General features: G+C 40.9%; 2 protein-coding genes across 26 annotated transcripts in view; one reads left to right on the top strand and one right to left on the bottom strand.

The window, feature by feature from the left end:
* The window catches only part of LOC100115682 (sodium/potassium/calcium exchanger Nckx30C), a 570,283-nt gene that overhangs the window by 273,275 nt on the left and 275,848 nt on the right, over positions 1 to 21,160 (top strand). The window lies entirely within an intron of this gene.
* The window catches only part of LOC116417614 (histone-lysine N-methyltransferase KMT5B-like), a 144,680-nt gene that overhangs the window by 71,347 nt on the left and 52,173 nt on the right, over positions 1 to 21,160 (bottom strand). Inside the window, exon 2 of the mRNA XM_031931547.2 lies at positions 18,777 to 18,872. Within this exon, the coding sequence (XP_031787407.1) occupies positions 18,777 to 18,872 (96 nt within the window). The remainder of the gene's footprint in view (positions 1 to 18,776; positions 18,873 to 21,160) is intronic.

The following is a 21,160-nucleotide window of genomic DNA, read 5'->3' as shown; positions in this document are numbered from 1 at the left end:
TGAAAGACTATAAAACCTTGCTAAGCCTTTGAAGCAATATTGCTGTGGACAACTATGTCCGTTCTACCATCCCATATAGCACCCAATCTTTCGGCAATATTTCCTCAAGGTTGCATTTGTAGATTCGTCAGATTCGAAAATATTGTTCAAAGGTTAAATAACCTTCCAAAAATTTCCCTGCAATATTGCTGTAAGGCATCATGTTCGTTTTTGGATTGCATTTCCAAAAGACAATAAGCATATAGTAGCCATATTGCTCAAAGATTATTTGCAATATTATAAAACATAGGCGAAAAACGTTAAATTAAAATAATTAAATAAGCTTTTTCAAGGGCTCCCATGCCCATTTTGGGAAGTATGGCATTATAATTTTGATCCGACTTTTGGACAACATTGCTACCAGATTAAACAATATTGTATAAGTGTTTAAAAATTTTCGCATTAGTATAAAAAATTTGTGTATAAATACAAAATTATTTTAGATAATATAACAATATTTATTAAATATTGTACTATCTAGTAAGAATTTTGTATAATAGTCGCAGTAACATTATAATACCCCTATGCAATGTTGTCAAATTTTGTATTGCAACCTTGAGACAATATTCTAACGATATCGAGTGCTGTAGACGAGCCGGCCCAGACCAGGCGAACTTGCAATGGTAGAACGTACATAGCGGCCCACAGGAATATTGCTCCAAAAGCTTAGTAAGGTTTTATAATCTTTCAACAATATTATTGAATCCGGCAAATCTGTGAACGCAACATTTAAGCAATATTGCTGAAAGATTAGGGTCTATATGGGTAGTTATTGTTTCTTGGAACTCAATACAAAAACGAACATTACCCCTTACAGCAATATTGCTAGACAGTATCCAGAATATTTAATAATCTGCCTGAAATATTTCCGAATCTGACAAATCTGTTAATGCGACCTTTAGACAATATTGCTGAAAGATTTAGTGCTATATGAGTAATATGGTCAAATACTTTTGCCTAATGCTGCTGCTGCTGCTGTTGTCCTGATGTCGATTGGTATGCTGCTGCTGCCATAGTCGATGTTGCTTGATCCTTTTCACACGAACGACTGGCACATCGCAAGGATCAAGTAGCTTTTAATCTGTTTGCGCGGCACATACACATCCTGGTGTCAATCGAACCGAAAGATGAACGTTGCTATACTGACAATTTTCTGCTCTATCCTGCTTCAAGCCCAGCAGTAGATAGTAAAAGGGCTGAGAGACAGCATCGCTATAGGCTTCTTGCAAAAATTTCGGATCCTCGGGTCCCCTAGCTTCTCAGCACAAATTCCTTTGTTGTTCCTGTAAAAGTATGTAGCAGATACGTGGCGTGAAAGCTTTACGTCGAGAGAAGCCGTGATAAAGTCATGTTCGTTGATAAAAGAAGTGTCTGTCTTTTAGTTTGATAGCAGGTGATCCTGCTCATCAATTATGTAAGCATAGGTCAAGCCAGGTGTCAGAGTTCTGCCTGTGGTAGGTTGCACTATATGGCACAGTAGTAAGAGGGTTTTCATCAATGAAGGCATTGATGAAATTAGCGTCTTCAGATGTGAATAGTTGGTCAGAGTTGAATTCACCCATAATGACCTTTGTGGAGTAATTGTGCATATGCGTTGTTAGTTGCTTAAGGGGACGGATATACCTTAAATTGTCAAAAAATTAAAAATTCAATTTTTTGTTTATGTTTTCCCCAAATTGTTTAAAAAATGAATAAACTATTAAATATATTAAGGTATAATGTAAGAAATATAAAACCATTTTAATATGTGCCATATTATCAGGTATGACATTTCGTCGAAGGCCAAAATTAAGAATTTACATTTTTCAGCTATCGCAGACTTACTTAAGGTTTGGGCTTCGAAGGGCACTTTTATACTAATAGATATGCTTCAAATACATATAGTTTCCAGATGGGTGTGGGGTTTTACAAAAAAATATTATTTGAAAAAGTTTTCTGAAAATAATCAACAAAAATTGTTTAAACACTTTAAAAAGTAACAAATTTCGGAGATAGCCAGGAGTTGCAGCAAAATTTCCTGAGTGTAGGCCAGGGCAAAGATAATCACCATATTGTTCGCCAATTGCTCCTGTCTTCTCCTAACCTTAAGCAGTTCGGGGCGGAGGTTGTTTAGTTCCTCGAAGGCAGAAGCAGTGCTGTTGTTCTACTGCGTTTCAGGGCTCCTTGTCGACAGCTCTTGACACTGCACCTTCAGCTCAGAGACAGAGAACTCGATGTTGTTTAGTCGAGTTTCGAGCGCCGGCAATTCGTCAAGAGCTTTAAGGCGGTTTTTAAGAGGGCCAAGCCTTTTCTCAATCCGAGAGATCCTTTCGGATATGTTATTTTGCGCCTGAAGGCCTCATTCTGGACTCTGCAAATGCCATTAAGCGCCGCACTGTCCTTCAGTGACATCTCGATAGATGTCACATGTGCGGCGGATTTTATTGTTGTACATTGTGTTGTACATATACAATTATAGTATATTATAAACAGAATAAAAATTTTGTGTAAGGCTGTTTTGTGTAAGGGTGCTAGTGCGTGAAGAGTGCGAAATGGAACGAAGTGAAATGAGATGAATGAGAATGTGTGTATGTTTGTGTGATGTTTATGTGTTTTCCAGATTGAAGAAGTAATTTTTAGCTGCTTGTTTAAAGTGTGATATGGATAGTGTGTTGCGAAGATGAGATGGAAGGCTATTCCAGAGGTAGGAGGCGCTGATGAAAAATGAATTCTTCAGCGTCTCCGTCTTGAAGGACGCGATGTCCAGTGGAGTCACCTCACCCCTCACAGGCCTGAGCGCGACGTGGAAATCAAAATAGGCTAATAGATAAGTAGGTATTGAGGTGTTGAAAATTTTTCTTAGAAAACAGGCCATGAAGTATTTCCTACGTCCGGCGGTGTTAAGCCATTGCAGCTCACGCCTGTAAGGGGAGATGTGCTCGTCCCTCCTCACACCGTAGATATAACGGATCCCCGTATTCACAAGCCTCTGCAGTTTTAAGTCAAGTTCCTGAGTCAGGTCGCAGTAAGCAAGTGAGCAATAGTCAATGAGGGGAAACAGGAGTGCTTGCACTAAATGTTGGCGCAATCTAAGGCTAGTGCTTTTCCGAAAAAAATAGAGACGGTACATTAAAGAGTGAGCACGTTTACAAATTTGTGTAACGTGCTCTTTCCACGTAAGTTTGGAGTCAAGCACCAGCCCCAGGTTGCGCACCGATGATTTAAAATTGACCTGGGCTCCCTCTATATTTATATAGATGTTAGCAGTAGAAGGTAGAGCGTTTATATAGTAGGGGGAACCGAGGACGATAGCCTTAGTTTTAGTTACATTTAGTTTAAGTCTATTCAGCGCAGCCCAGCCCATTATCCTCTCGGCGTTAGCACTCATCCTGACAGAACAGGAGTCAAGCTCCTCGAGATAGCATTGGCTGTAGATCTGCAGGTCATCCGCGTAGATTAGATGGGACACATCTGAATCTAGGCAAAAACCAATATCATTGATGTACAACAAGAACAACAAGGGGCCTAAAACTGACCCCTGTGGGACACCGACGTTTAGTGGTAGAAAGGTAGAGATCTCATTGTTGTCACCAATGACAGCCTGTTCTCTTCCCGAGAGGTAAGATGAAAGCCAGCGGATAACCTGCTTGGAGAAGCCGAAGGAGGATAGCTTTCCGAGTAGCCTGACGTGACACACCGTATCAAACGCCTTGCTAAAATATAGTAGACTTCAAATAGAAGTAGAAGAGTGATCTTCTTGCTGTCTATCCCAAGCCTGACATCATCAGTCAGCTTAGTTAAGCCGGACTGCGTGCTGTGGCCAGTGCGAAAACCAGTTTGGAAGTTGTCAAGATAAAGTCTTGTTTTAAGGTATTCAGAGATTTGATTGTGCACCAGCCACTGCAGCGCCTTGGATAGGAAACAAAGTAGAGAGATCGGACGGTAGTCTATAACAGCTGTTGGAGAGTTGATCTTGTTTAATGCTCTTACGAGCGATGACTTCCAGGCGGAAGGAAAGCGTGCCTCGCTGAAAGACAGGTTGAAAATTTGACAAAGTAAAGGAGCGAGTATTGGTAATGCTTTGGAGATTACAACCTGTGTGATGCCATCGCTTCCCCTGGTCTGGGTATTGAAGTGTGATACTGCAGCCAACACGTCCGACTCTGTGATAGCCCTGAAGATGAAATGTTCAGGGAGGTCTAGACTCTCAAGGGTTCGCAGATACTCCTCAACAGATGGAGCTTGAGGATCATTTGAGATGGAACTAAAATGTTTGTTGAGAGCATCTGGAGAGAACCGAGCAGGTGGAGAAGATTTAGAGGTAGTAATACCAAGATTTTCAAGCTCTCTCCATATCTCTGCAACGTCGGTCAGAGTAGACAAGCGTGAATAATAGTAATTCAGCCTGGCCTCCTCGACCTGTCTATGAGCGTCGTCCCTTGCGATTCTATAAAAGTATAGATCCCAAGGTAGACGACTTCTGCGAAAGCGTCTGTAGGGTCTATTCCTTTCAGTGACCACGGGTGAGGCTTACGTCCAGGTGTCACAGTCTTTAATGGGACGAGATGATTTATGGCTTTCGTGATGTTGTCGTTAAGGATGGTAATGCATTCGTCAAGTGATGGCGTGGTGAAAGAGGACCAGTCACATGCGCTAAGGAAGTCTCTTAGCTCAAATTCAGCACAAATTCCTTTGTAGTTTCTGTGGGTGTATGTAGCAGGTACGTGGCGTGGAATCTGTACGTCGAGTGTGGCTGTGATAAGGTCATGTTCGTTGATGAAAGGAGTGTCTGTCTTCCAATATAAGAGCAGGCGATCCTGCTCATCGATTAAGCATAGGTCTAGCCAGGTGTCAGAGTCCTGTCTGTGATGGGTTGCACCATATGGCACAGAAATAAGGGAGTTTTCGTCGATGAAAGCCTTGATGAAGTTGGTGTCTTCAGACGACGAAAGCTGGTCTGCATTAAAGTCTCCCATGATGACCTTCGTGGAGTAATTGTGCATATGTGTTGTTAGTTGTTATGTATGTGCGAACTAGTACTAAGTAGCGACACATGATGGCGCTACTTACCAGCGCCCACCGAAGGGACTGCCGCGAGGCGCGAGGCCCGTGTGTGAGGAGCTCAGACCAGATCGAGCGCTCATCTGTGTAACAACTCAACGTGTCGATCAATAAAGAGAATATCCAGAAGGCATTCTTCTTCCTTACCTTCCTCCGGATACTACATTGGCGACGAGGATTAAGTTCGTAAACACGTGAGACACAGTAATAGGAATCACGGATACCTATCAAGATGTCCACAAAAGAAGAGATTGAACGTTTGACAGCAGAGCTGAACAAACAAAAGAAGGAGGTAGACCAAAAGATAGCTGAACTGCAGGCATTAGACAAAAAGGTAAAAGAAGATAACAAAAAGCTTGAAGCGACAAGACAGCTTGTTGAGCTAGGTAATAGCAGTGCAAGACACACGACGTTGGTGCGAGGCACAATAGGCAGCATCACGGAATTCTCGATGGATGAAGATTGGCAAATGTGGTACGAGCGCTTAGAACAGTACTGTGTAACAAACGAGGTACCGGCGGAGAAGCATGTGTCTTTGTTTCTCACGCTTCTTGGAAAGGACGGGTACACATTGCTGCGGAACTTGTGTACGCCGAGGATACCGTCGCAAATGTTAATAATCGAACTAGCCAAGATAATGAAAGACCACCTGCAACCAGCACCGAGTGTAATAACGGAACGCTATAAATTCAAGGAATGTAGGCAGCGAACGGGTGAAGACATCAAAGGATATGTGGCTAACTTAAAGAAGATGTCGACATTCTGCGAATTTGGCAGCAACTTGGAGAGTCACCTTCGCGACCAGTTCGTTTGGGGAGTGGCAAGCGAGGCGATCAAGAAGAGGCTACTGGGCGAAACAGACTTGACCTATCATCGGGCAATCGAGTTAGCAGCATCATTGGAGTCAGCAGGTCGGGACGCAGCAGAGATGGGGACGACAGCGTCGGTGGCGGCAGACGCTGTCAACTACGTAGCCGATAAGAAGGTTACGCCAGGTAAACAAACGCGCGCGACCGGTGGCGATTCGCGGAATTGTTATTGTTGCGGTAGACCGAATGACCGAGCATCGGACTGTACTTTTAGGAATTACAAATGTAACAGTTGCGGAAAAACGGGTCATCTTACAATAGTAGAGTGTGTAGAAATAGAGATACTCAGGAAGCGGGTTTGCGGAATTCGACTAAGTTTGACAAAAATAAAAAGAGTAATTCAACGGGATCGGACGAAAAACAGAATTACGTAGAAGAAGTAGAGTCGTTGGGTAAAATGTTGATTATTACCGATGATATATTTTTGATATATTTTTTGTATTAGAGGAAATCAACGCAATTCGCGAACATGACGACGCTAAACCATTGTGTGTGCAAATGATGATTGAGGGGGCCATGATGGAATTTGAAGTTGACACGGGCTCACCGATTACAGCCATTTCGTCGCGAGTTTATAAAAATGCGAAGAATTTATCAAAGCTCAAACTTGAGAAAACGTCACGTGTTTTCAAAACATACCATGATAAAAAAATTTGTCCATTAGGAACTGTACAGGTTAAAGTAATTTATAAGAAAAAAAGCTTAGTTTTAGAACTCTTTGTGTTACCTAGCGATAGTGATACACCGATTGTAGGACGTCAATGGCTACGTCACCTAGGTATGATTCAGGTAAACGGGGATAAAGAAGGGGTTAATGTACTCACTATCCACACGTTATGCGGCATCAGTATGTCAGACTTGTTAAGGGAGTTTGATTCCGTGTTCTCGGGCAAACTTGGTACTTATAGAGGCGGCAAATTGTCGTTACCCTTAAAGCCCAATGCAGTGCCAGTTTTCTACAAGCCTAGACCAGTGCCGTTCGCTATACGCAAACCGTTAGATAAGGAGTTAGAAAGATTAATTCGCGAGAACATTATTGAACCAAGCAATAGTTCAGACTGGGCAACTCCTATTGTCCCAGTAATTAAGTCAAATGGAGAGATTTTATTTCAAAAAGAAATGGAAAAACTACTAGATAGCGTTAAAGGTACAGCGGTATATTTTAATGATGTTTTTATATCGGGAAAATCGCAAGCAGAGCATGACAGTAACTTACGCAAAGTATTAAATCGTTTTAAAGAAGCCGGACTAACAGTGAAATTAGAAAAGTGTCAGTATAGTGAGCAGAAAATACAGTTTTTAGGCTACGAATTAGATTCAAAAGGGTTACATGTGTCTGAAAGTAAAATCAAGGCAATTTAAAAAATGGAGGCACCTACAAAAGTAGCGGAATTAAAGTCGTTTTTAGGAGCAATGCAGTGCTACGCGAAATTCATTAAGGATTTTGCAAAAGTAGTGAGTCCACTGTATGAACTGACAAGGGAGGATGTAAAATGGGACTGGACTAAAGAGCGTGAAGCTGCGTTTCAGACAACAAAAAAATGCTTGATGTCACATGATGTGCTAGTGCATTACAGCACTGAAGTTCCGATCAAAGTAACTTGTGACGCGTCTCCAAAGAGCATTGGCGCCGTCCTATCTCACATCTTTCCCAATGGTGATGAAAAACCAGTTGCTTTCGCGTCGAGGGTACTGACGCGCGCGGAGCGTAACTACTCACAGCTTGATAGAGAAGCGCTAGCGATAGTATTTGGAGTTAAAAGTTTCCACCGGTATATTTATGGGCGTGATTTTACGCTTGAAACTGACCACAAGGCATTATCTTTTATTTTTGGCTCTAAGAAAGGTATTCTTCAGATAGCTGCTAGCCGAGTACAGAGATGGGCAATATTTCTGTCAGGGTATAATTTTCGTATCAAATACATTAATGGTAAAGATAACGGCCCAGCTGATGCCTTGTCACGCGTGTTAGTAGACGAGTTTAAGGCAAAGCACAAGGAATCTGAAGAATACACGTATTTGAACTATTTAAGCGACGACATTCAGTCCATTAACGTAGACACTGTTAGAGTAGAAACAGCGAGAGATCCGATACTAACGAAGGTGTACGAATTCGTGTCAAATGGTTGGCCGAAGAAAGTAGATGATAATTTACAAGCGTTTAAGAATAGAGAATTTGAACTTTCAATCGAAAACGGATGTATTATGTGGGGTCATATGCTAGTTATACCGTACGTGTTGCGTTTTAATTATTTCCAAAAATTACATAGCGCACATGCGGGAATTATTAAATGATTTTGGTGGCCTAAATTAGACCACGAAATTGAAAATATAGTGAAATCTTGCAAACTATGCCTAGAAGTAGCCGAAAACCCACCCAAATCAACATTGCACGTTTGGAAATGGCCAGAAGAACCTAACCAGAGGATTCACGCAGATTTTTGCGGACCAGTTAATGGTTTTATGTATCTTATTATTATTGACGCTCATTCTAAATTGATTGATATTAAGGAAATGTCTGATATCACAGCGAAAAATACGATCGGGGCTTTTAAGGAGTATTTCAGTGTTTGGGGACTTCCTAACGCTTTAGTAACGGATAATGGACCGACATTTACGTCGGAAGCTTTCAAAGATTTTTTGGACAAGAATAACGTAAAGCACCACCGAACTGCTCTTTACCACCCCGCATCAAACGGTGCGGCCGAAAACGCAGTGCGTTCTTTTAAAAATAAGTTTAAGAAACTTTGTAAAGATAAACTGTCACGCCAGGACGCGTTACTAAGATACTTACTGTATTATTGTTCAACGCCACATTCAACGACAGGCGTATGCCCGGCTGAACTTCAAATTGGTAAAAAATTGCGAACACGTCTTAGCGCAATAAGTTCAGTAGCTTGCAAAAATGTCAAACGCAGCCAAGAGCGGCAATGTAGGAATTTCAAAGGAAATAGAAACATAGAATTTAAGAAAAACGATGTAGTGATGGCAAAAGATTACGCGGTGGATAAGTGGCGAGTAGCAGAAGTTGTAGATAAGCTAGGACCAGTCACGTACTCTGTTAGCACGAATGATACTCGAACGTGGAAGCGCCACACCGATCAGCTGAGATCGTACGAGAATCCGATGTACGCCCAAAGTAACGTGTCAACCGACAATGTTAATAGTGGATTTCTAATACCTAATAGCTTTTGTAAAGAACCGTCTAATATACCGAACAGCAACTTTGTAAAACATCAATCATTCGGAATTGCAAATGAAGCCACGGCATCTCAATCCGAGCCCATGAGTACGGAAACTGTAAACATTAACGAGCAACCGAATGCACCTATTGCTTCTCTAGGGCTATCACAGAACGTGAGACGTTCTACTCGAAACCGTCGAGCACCCGAGAGACTTAATTTATTATTGCCAAATTAAGGCGTGAGGATTGTTATGTATGTGCGAACTACTACTAAGTAGCGACACATGATGGCGCTACGTACCAGCGCCCACCGAAGGGACTGCCGCGAGGCGCGAGGCCCGCGTGCGAGGAGCTCAGACCAGATCGAGCGCTCATCTGTGTAATAACTCAACGTGTCGATCAATAAAGAGAATATCCAAAAGGCATTCTTCTTCCTTACCTTCCTCCGGATACTACATTAGTTGTTCAATGAAATTAGATCCCTGGATAAAGGAAGAATGAGGAGGGCGATACACAACCCCCACGAAGATGGGCGATATTCCCTTAGCTGTGATTTCATAGAAAAGATACTCCAGCTTACCTGGTTTGCCCGACCATTCACCGTCAGATGACGAAATAATACTAGCTGTCGGCGGCTTCAAGATCAGCATCTGTAGTGATGATGGTGGCCCGTTCATTGTCCTCGCCAGAACGGATGAAGATCCTGCCGTCCCTCACGAAAGAGCGCCATCCCCTTCTCTTCTTTGCCTCCAACCTGGCCTTGACTCGCAGCTTGTGGATGTCTGGAGGAAGCAGCTCATTGATGTTGATGAGTCCCTGGTGGTCTGGGCAGAGAGCTATCGCTTCCTCCAGTAGTGCATCATCCAATTCACTAGTGTGAAGCTTGCGTTTCCTGGCTTTGGCCACTATGATGGAGCGGGCCAGCGGACTGGAAGAGAGAGTGACAGCTAGAGGTAGGAGTCTGCTGTCACCTTGCGCATTGATGTTGGTTGCGTCAAGTCTCCCCATGATCCTGACGGCTGCCACGTCTCACTTCAGGACCGTGGGATCCAGTGCAGCCAGGACGGAGAAAGCCAGGAGTTGCAGTGACGTCTCCTGGGTATAGGCCAGGCCGGTAATCACCACCACATTGCCCGCAGAGCGCTCCTGCCTCCTCTTGATCTCAGCCAGCTCGCTGTGGAGGTTGTTGATCTCCTCCGAGGCTGGAGCAATGCTGTTGTTCTGCTGCTATGCGGAGCTCCTTGACGACAGCTCTTGGTATTGTGCCTGCAGCTCAGAGATGGAGGACTCGAAATTGCTTAGCCGAATCTTGAGCGCAGACAAGTCGTCAAGGGCTTTGAGGCGTTTTTTTAGGGGGCTATGTCTCTTCTCGATTCGTGAGACCCTTTCAGACACGATGTTTTGTGCCTGATGAATATATAAACGCGAACATATCCTTGAGGGACCCCTCGATGGACGTCGCCTGTGTTCTCGCAGGCGACTGGGTTCTGAAGCCGGCAAGAGATGAGGGCGCAGACTTATTCTTCTTGGGCACACCTGTTACAGGTGTGCCCTTGGCGGATGTGTTTGCCGTTGCTGCTGTCGCTGCCGCCGACTTCGCCCTCGTCTGCGTGATGTTGGGCGTGACGACGGCGTATTCCACTGCACAGGCAGCACAGGCGAGTGTGGGAGCATCTCCCACCAGTATGGACCGTAGAGCGACGCAAATGGTGTGGAAATGCTCGTTGCACAACTCACAGGTCCTCATTTTTCCCCTGGCTGTTTTGTTGCAGTGAGCACACGTAACGGGCGTTTCGGCATTTTTCCCACCAATTCCGCTCATTTTAGACGATGTTATGTCTCTATCGACGATCTAGATATTTGTTATTTTATTATGAATATTTTCGAACCACTAAGATTTAAGGTTGGTGTTTTACGGAAATCTTTACGTCCCATCAAGTATTTCCATACGAACTGCGCGTCAAATCCTTGAGCATTGTGAGCTATGCAGATATCACATCTGCAATATTTTTCCTACGATTCAACGCCAATTCCACTAACTTAGTACGCCAATTACACTAACTGCTTTATCGCACCATTGCTAAACACATGCTCTCGTACCCCACAAAAATTACATGACTGAAATATTTTCGCTATCTAGACACGCGGTGCACACCTACTGTACTACACACAGATTAACATGTATACGTGTCTTATCATCACCGAATACAGCCTCCGACTGCTCATATCTACCGGCGCAATGCGCGAAGATACCTCGTCTGCCTTTATTTTGATGACTGTAGGTTTCTGCTCCCCCTCCTAATTATCGTCGTCGTCATCCAATTGTACGACCTGAATCAGAGCATCTCCTTCAGTGTCAGCCATCATTCTATCTAGATCTGTAAAATGTTTCAAGGGGAAATATATGTGTGTGTGTGTGCAAAGAATTTTGCATGTGTTTTGAGAAGCATTAAAAGGTCTTACGCAGAATAAGCCATTATTGTTACATGATGGCTTGAACTTGCCAGGCATCTTGCATTCCGCGACTTACGATAGACTCGCTGAAAACACGGATAACATCCACCTTGCTTTCCAACAAACCGTGATTAATAGAATGATGTTGGCTCTATCGGTCTTCCCGACGCAATTTGTGTGTAAGGAAAAAGAAAAAAACCTAAAGTTTTTCTTTTTTCTTCCTTCGACGTTTTGGTGGTCAATGCCACCCTCATCAGAAAACTGTTTATTCATATTAATATTATGTACATGCGGATATTGCGGAATATGTCTTGTCCATGCCGGACGGCGGGGGGAGAGGAGATAAAGGTGTTGCTCTCTCAGCTGTTGGCTCCAAAATTTGTTCCCTTGTCGATTTCACGCATATACCGACGTCACAATTCTGACGTCAATCGCTTTTGTTTACGTTTTAATTGGTGTATTAGATGCGTGTATACATCGCTTTATTGCTGTGTCTTTCTTTTTATTAATGCCATTAGTTTGCAGGTGTATATGTACCATTTCGGAAATCAATCTTTTATTTAGATTAGGCTTTTTATCTTTTATGTTAAAATTGTCTAAACTAAATGTATGATTACAGTATATTTGGTCAAAGATTACATTATTTTATGATTTTCTGTGTTCCTCAGCGCGTATACAAACTTTTTTTTTCGTTTGGCCCACGTATGTAGCAGAGCAGTCATTGCATTTTAATTTGTAAACAACATTGTTCTCAAGATTTTTGTCTTTTTTATCTTTGCCTTTTATAATGATCTTGCACGTTTTACTGTGATTAAATAAATGCGTAATCGTGCGCAAACTGCAAACATCATAACTAAAAATGCGCGTTATCGGGTCGTGTACAAGTACCGCACTCAAGACGGTTAGAAAGATTCTCAACAGTTGCAGCTTGTCCATTGTAGATTACTCTATTCTCTTCACGAAGTTTCCGTGGCTACAGCTGGATACTCTTTGGTAGCAAGCTGCTCTGCTCAGGCCCCTTTTATAGTGCCACCAAACTACAAGACACGTTAAATACAGGAAGTTTTCCCATTATGATAAGAATAAAATCATCATCAGAAAGTAAAGTTTCGGCGACAATGATTTTCAGGTTACACAGAAGCAAGAAGTTTTATAATTTAGTACTAGAGTGATTTACCTTGCTCCTATTGTCACTCGGTTAAAATATATATATATATATATATATATATATATATATTGCAATAGTGATAAAATTCAAGTTTTGTTGAGATCTTTTTTTCTAATGTCATTTCCTAATTGAGATAAAAGTAAAAATTTTATATAAAAAAGATTTAAACACGAAAATAAGGCATTGATTTATAACAAAAGGTAAAATTTTGAAACTGAAAATATTAAAAAACTACGAGTCAAAAAAATTAATTTTAAATTCTAAATTTAAAACAAAAATACTCTAAACTCTTGGGTTTTTATATTTCCTAATATTTCAATTCAACATTTTCGTTTTAGAAATTGTTTAATTTCATAATTTTAGTTTTTTAATTTTAGCATTTTATGCTTTAATTTTATCGTATCATATTTGAATTTTTTTATTTTTGCCGCCAAGCTAAATTAATTATTCAATAACTGATTATCATGAAAATAAAGACGTTAAAACTTTAGTAAAAAAATAGAAAAATATGATGACATATTATTTAGTAAGAAACAAGAAATTTTTATATTATCAAAAAAGTTATCGATGCATATAGTTATTTTTCACTGGCAAGAACATTGAAGTGGTTTTGTTATGTGCTAAAATTTTATAGTTTTCTACGTCATTTTGTCACTGTCGATGTGACATTTATTTTAAAAGAGTCAACAAAAAATTATGCTGCAAATCACTTACACCAATTAATTAGTGCAAAAAATACCTTATGAAAATGAAAATAAAAAATAAATTATTTGCTGTTGCATGAAAATGTATCATACATTTAATTTACTATAGATGTACTTATTTTAAAAGAAATTAAAAATTATTGTGATGATCAATGGTCTGCGCAATTAAGAGGTGCTTTGGGAGGAACCACTATTTCACGTCCACATCTATGTATTACCGGCTCAGTCAAGGCAGGGATCAATAGTCCTGTCTATGAAAGAGTAAGAGGAAGGGGTGGGAGCTGGATGAATAGACTTTAATTAGAAAAGAGAGTAATATATATATATATATATATATATATATATATATATTTGTGCATAATGTACAGAAGATCGCAAACTGATATTCTATTTGGAGAAAGGAATAATCCCCTGGATAACCTTTCGAAAGCGCTATGCTCGTTGCATACTAAGTATCCGGACGATTGGTCGGTAGATGAGATCGAAGTTCATTCTATCAGCCTGGTTGATGCATCATAGAGCAAATAACTCGGTCAGCGCAGCAGAGCTTTTTATATGCCCGGGGCTATCCCTCTCTCCAATGCTTTATACCTGCACGCCATCTACCTGCGCACAGGTAAATTATTACATAGTCGACGCTCGCGCCACATGGTCGGTAACTTGCTGATATCGGCAAGTTATACGTTGCTGCTCTCTCACCTACTAGGTAGAGCCGCCGTCTCAAAATACAAAGAAGTTTGAATCGAACAGTTTTCAAGAATTTCTCGTACAAAAATGCTCTTGGACAAACAAAACCTCTACAAAAAAAGTACCTGAGATCACAGCGCAAAAAAACAGCCAAGTCGATGTCAAACAGTCGGTTATACAGTATGTCGCAGATAAAGCGGACACATTTCTTTCTTGGCGATTTTGGGAAAACTGGCGTTGGAAAAAATAAAACTGGCGAGGGTGGGGGGGGGGGGGTAATTAAAGGTCAAATCATGCTCTACAAAGTTACCGTACCCTTTTTTCCCCGAGTCGTAAGGTTTCTTTACGGCCCTAGGTTTAATAAAATGATGCATAAAAAAAGTTAAGTAAGGTGCTCTAAGCCCTTTCATTCGATAGGCCGTGGGCAAATAATGCTTAAAACCGCGATTATACAATAACCCTTGTGTTTATTCAATTTTAAATAAATTTTGAAAATTGATTTCTGAAGAGGGAATATTTCGCCGTGCAACCGAAGATGGCGGCATACGACGCACTTCCGTACTGATGTGACTCGAGATAAGTGCGCCGTCTGCTACTCGTACAGACGACGTATACTGCATCTGATTGCGACATAGCACAACCGAGCGTCGCAAATCGAAGTGAGTGCTCTGACCTCTGTGTCAGCACTCCTTGCGCGCGAACCACGACTGCAAAGCTTACGCGTCAATCCTTAGTGTGGCGAATGCTAATGAGACCGTGATCTTCTTCATCTATATTTCATAACTGCCTGAATCGGTACCAAGGCTTTAAAAACTCCGGAGCCGATCCACACAGCGTCTCTTTGCGTAGTGACTTACCCCCAGGCGGTTACGACTGATTCTAAGGTGAAGCAGCGGTGTTTGCTAGTGTTAGTGTTTGGAGCATGCTACATCCGTCCAACACCTTGGAAGCGTGCTAAATCCGTCCCTTGGTATAAGCATAGGGCACCGGAGAGCCCTTGGAACTCAGATCCGTGCTACAGAGATAAGTACAAGCTAAGGACCGTCGAGTGGAATCTCCGGTGTTAGCAAGAGCGGTTGATCATCTAACTTAATTATATATTGCCACGTAAACGCGTGTAGATTGTAACAATCAGCATCTGCCACAAACGAGTGATTAGAACCATCTCAAGTGTGCAGGTTAATAATAATTGTAAGTTGCTAAGATTAATTATAAATACAGCTATTAAATTAGACTAAACATTCTAAGAAACAACCGAAAAACCTAGAACTTGCGAATCCTTTAATACAACATATAAATTTAGTCAAATTCTGTATTCTGAACGTATGTGAAGTGCTCTGAGCCCATAAAAACATAACATTCAATACGATTGAAACCCTTGTGTATTGAATCATAAATAATAATTAAACCTCAATTGGCATAAATAAATTCACATCAGCTACGCAGTCACGACGTGCAGGTAAGAGTTCGATATTTGTGGACAAACCATCAGCGTCCACACACGAGGTGAGAATAGCGGACATAACGCTGAGTCCGCAGGACACAGAAGTGTCACAACCAACTTGCATACAACGACCGCAAGTAACAGCGGACACTCCTACGTCCGCCAAACGTAGTCATGGACAGAATATCGTCCACGCACAAATCCGCGTCCACTCAGACAAGTAGCGTGGGGCATACTTACAATTAGATCTTATAGTTCGCGCCTAACTTTAGTAATATAAGGCTCTCGAGCCAAAGGCTAGCTTCTCTTCATTTAAATAATTATTTGTATACTCGCGCATCATGTCCTTATACCAAGTACGGTCTTTACAGCGTTAAACAAAGAAACGAAATAGGTAAATATAGCTTCATTCAAATTCATAGATATGATCCAAAGATATTCATTTCAGAATGAAAGATCATGTAGTAGTGTTGATAATTTTAACAAAATTAGTAGTAATAAAAATGACACGATCATGCATATAAATGTAAGAAGCATGAATGATAATTTTGACAAAGTAAAATAACTAATTGAGAGTTTAATTACTAAGCTATCTATTGTTATCTGAACTGAAACTTTCCAACAGACTAATTATACAATATATGAATTAAAAGAATCTGGCTATGAGTACAAGTGTTACTATAATTACAGTTCGATACACAAAAATGATGGCGTAATGGTCTTTGTGAATATTAATTTAAAACAAAACACTAAAGTGTTTCAAACTGGTAGAATTAAGATTATTAATACAAGTATTAAACTCAATAACCAAAATAATCTTGCGGTGACAGCGGTTTATAGGTCAGACGGGACCAAAGTCCGAATTTATTCTAGAGATAAATAAATTTTTAATTGCGAATAAAGTGTTAAAAATCACCTATTAATAGGTGATTTTAACATTGATTTACTAGAACATGATAATCTTAGTCAAAAGTTTCTATTTAATTTCCTTGAGAATTGATACATCCCTGGTTTTGTTGGTATCACCAAGCCGCCAGTTGGACTCGCAAAAGGTTCCTGTATCGACAATATTTTTATTAAAACAAACAATCTAACAGTAACTACATATAAAATAAGACTTTCAATAACAGACCACTACCCAATTTCTATTGCAATAAATAAGATTCCAAAAAAAACAGCCAAAAACCTTTATGAATTATAAAAAATGAACAAACAAATAGGAAGTTGTGAAGTAGACATGATAAACTTCAAGACGTTGAAATTAAGAGGCAACTATATAGCTGATGCACTAACGTATATTATAAATTGATGACGTAGAAATTAATAGGCAACTATATAGCTGATGCACTAACGTATATTATAAATTGATGACGTTGAAATTAAGAGGCAACTATATAGCTGATGCACTAACGTATATTATAAATTAATGCATTGAGACAGGTATGTGGCCTAATGCACTCAAGAAGACGGAAATTGTGCCAGTTTACAAGGCAGGTGAAAAATAAAATCACAAACTATCGGCCTATTTCACTAATATTGATCGTAGCAAAAATTTTTGAGAAAATAATACACAATAGTCTTTATGATTTTGTAACTAAAACGAACATAATCTCCGAACACCAATTTGGTTTTGTCAAAAAAATAGGCACAAAAAATGCACTAAATTACCTAAAGAATTTATTGTACAATGCTATTGATAAGAGTATACCAACTTTAGTAACTTTTCTCGATCTGGCGAAGGCTTTCGACACAGTAGATCATAGTGTTCTACTAGATAAATTATACTGCACAGAAATTAGGGGGCAGGCGCTAATCCTGCATTTTTAGATACCTTAGTAATAGATATCAAAATTAAAAAATTGATGGTTGTGTGAGTGATAACCTTCTAATAAATACTACTGTACCACAAGGTACGATACTTGGTCTACTGTTGTTTATATTGTACATAAATGGTATACTTCAAGAGATACCTCAGGAAGCTATTTTGTCGCACGCTAACGACACTGCCATAATTGCAACAGAGGATCGTTGGGTGAAAGCCCAAGACAACATAAATAATTATTTGTTAAAAAAAACACGAAAAGGTTGCGGTAAATAAGCTATCATTAAATGTTGATTAATCTGTTTGTATGACTTTCGGTAGCTATGACAATAGTGTTCCTAACGAAATGGATGTAAAGATACATGATGAAAAATTAGTTAGAGTAGAAAACTACTAATATTTTGGAATATTTTTTGAATATAATTTGAAATGAGATATGCATATGTTATATATTATTGAGCAAACTAAATATCTAGTATATATCTTTTACAAAATTGCGAAAACAATGCCAACTGAGACTTTAATGATGATATATTATGCCTTTTTCCATAGCATAATAAGCTATGGAATCACAGCCTGGGGTGGAACGTTTAAAAATAATAGAAATTTAATACAAAAACCTTTATAAATTTTCGAGCTACATTTCTGAGGACCAAATTGTCCGTTTTTTCATTGTAGCGTTTTTGCGGAAACCCCTACAGCATCTAATCTTGCCTCAATATTGCATATCCAGATTGCACAACATTGAACATAATACTGCTGCAGCCATCAGGCAACAACTTTATAACATGTCACTAACATAGCTGCGGTGTTGAAAAAGTTTTACATCAATATAGAAATTTTGTATACTAATGCAAAAAATTTTGAATATTATTGCAATGTTAGTGAAACGTTGTTCCATCTGATAATAATGTTGCCTTATAGTTGCAGCATAATTATGTACAGTATTGCACAATCTGGAAATAAAATATTGAGATAAGATTGGATGCTTTAGGGGTTCCCGCAAAAACGATACAATAAAAAAACAGACATTTTGGTCCTCAGCAATATTGCTAAAAAATGTATAAAGGTTATATAATCCCTCCTTAATATTATCTAATCTGGCCAATCTAGAATTTTAACATTCGGGCAATATTGTCCAAAGATTGGTGGCTATATGGAAAGTTCTAGTTTTTAAGTTATTTTTTTTTTTGTTATAATTATAGTTTCAAACCTGCGGTCAGATAACTTCGTTTATCTTTGCAGGAATGCGGAGTGTTGTGAATAACTCGGCATTTTTTTCTAGTTGATAAATAAATAAATAAATAAATAAAAATAAAATTGTTATTGATAGGATGTTTCGAAATAAAGATAATTTACGCATACCTTTCGAACAAGTACAGAATCAGACTAATTATTATGATTGCGGTGTTTTTGCTATAGCATTTGCAGTCGCTATATATTCCATATTCTAAATAATGTCTGTAAAAGATAAAATATGAGTTAGTAATTGTGACAAAGAATTTAAACAATGTGTAACGCCCCGTACAAGCTCCGCAAAAAACTATACAGAATAAAAACTAAAATATATTGAATACATTTTTAGATTTTACACGAGTATCGCGTTCCCCCATTTTCAATTAGGATGAGCCTGCGCTACAGCTGACAGCGCTGTAATGTAACGAATAGGGCGCCACTATCAATACCGCGACTAACTCGCGACTCTCGCGGGACGCGCGGGCACGAATCCCAAAACTGAAAAACGCAAGAAATTCAAGGCATATAGAAACGCGACAAAAAGACAATAAAATGCGGGATTATCACTCATCGCTCGAAGGGCTATAAAACATAAACCGGGCGAGCCATAAAGAGGACCACAAAACGCCATAAAAACCAAAACCCGAGACGACGGCTAAGGAGGGCCTGGGAATGCCCAGATGCCATCAGGCAAGACGAGGCCTTTTTCCCCGGGGTTTTACCCGGCCTTGCCACCGTCTAACCACCGACATCCCTCTCCCGGACCCAGGGATGCGGGGAGGAGGGGGCAGAATTCAGCCGAGGCGGAGACCTTCCCACCACCACGGCCGTCAGCATCCCTCTCCAGCACCCGGATCTACCAGGAGGAGGGAACGGAGGCTACGTGCGGCAGAGAAGAGCACCCCGGAGGGAGATTGGTTCGAGCCGCGCTCCAGAACACTTCGCAGTTTTTCTGTATCTTCTGAGACTAAATAAACGGAAACTTAGAGCTTGTTCTAAGTTCTGCCCAAAGTTAAGGTCCAAGCTACGCTATTTTTCTCCTGACTAAACCTGCTAAGAGCGGCTCCTGTCCCAATATCTCATCGGGAGTAACGCCGATTCAAAAGGCGCGCGCTCCATGCTACCACCTTTCACCAAGTGAACGCACTGGGTTATTACACTGGTGCCCAGCGGTGGAATACTTCGACCACTAAAATTCAAGCAAAAGCTTGAAAATCCTCCGAAGAGACGGGAGCCACACTGCAAGCCGAGGAAGAAAAACCATCATCACAGCAGCATAGAAGCCAGGACGAGAGACGCCGGAACAGCATTTCATCACGATAAACTGCGGAACCACATGAACGAGTGCCACCTTCTTCGTCTGGGTTTTAGTCACGTTTCCTCAGACGCCAAGGACGAATGTCAAGAAGGAAGTGATCCAAACGAGCGTGACAGCGTCTCCAAAGATCACAGGCACGGCTCCAGCCACCGAGTAAGTCTATAGCCATTTCATATAAGAGCGCAAACGAGTGATAATCCGCAATTTAGGCAAAGAACCGAGATCGGTAATCATTTTATTACAACGGACAAAGCGTACAAGGTAGTGCAATTCTAGTTAAACAGTATACAATATCGGGACAAACAATTCGCGTGCCGTTGACAGAGTAAACAAAGTCTTGTAAAGCTCCGAGTCAAGTAGATAGAAGCCCGCGAATCTCGAAGCGTGTGTCATCAAGTGCACCCTGGTTAATGCTCGACAGCTAAAACAATCAGCACAAAGAATCAAGCTCAAAGACAGAAAAAATATCTAAAAGAAGTCATAACGTCAAATACTCATCTGATCCAAGAGTGAGTCCCAAACATTCCGCAAGTCCGAACCTTCACACACGCCGGTCAACGTTACTGTATCTGAAATCCAAAAATTAATAAGTAATAAAAAACGAACGTCCGACCCACGAAATAAAATTACCTCAGTACGCGCAAGCAAACGCAAAGGGAGCGCAGCAAACGGAGCGCGGAAATCGCGGCGAATCAACCCGATCGGCGAGGCAGGAGCAGGCGAAGCAGTCGATATCGAAAACCGAGACATCAGAGCCGACACTAGGGACGACTCCGAGACAAGATCGTTATCGTGCTCCAGCACCAGCACAGGAGCAAAGACGATGGACGTGCGAGCAGCAATACGCATAGTGCCCGAGTTTCGGGGGGCGGCAACCGGCAACCGCACTAAACACCTTCATACGCGCCTGTCGGAAGGCATACAAGTCAATAGATCCAGACGCGCGCGAGTTCTTTATCGAAATGGTCCGAGGGCAATGCAGGGGACGCGTGGGAATGTACCTCGACAGCAGGCCGGATCACGACGATCTCGAGGGTCTGCTTGCGGATTTAAAGAAGGCCTTCGGACCGAAGGAAAGATACAACGAATTACTGGGCGAACTGACCTACGTGTGCCAGGAATGCGGAGAGAACGTACGCGACTTCGGTACGCGCGTGAGCTCGCTCGTGGAGCAGCTCATAGACGTAGCCCGACG

Source organism: Nasonia vitripennis, assembly GCF_009193385.2.
Source record: "Nasonia vitripennis strain AsymCx chromosome 1 unlocalized genomic scaffold, Nvit_psr_1.1 chr1_random0003, whole genome shotgun sequence".
Lineage (NCBI taxonomy): Eukaryota > Metazoa > Arthropoda > Insecta > Hymenoptera > Pteromalidae > Nasonia > Nasonia vitripennis.
This window is presented reverse-complemented; position numbering and strand designations above follow the sequence as displayed.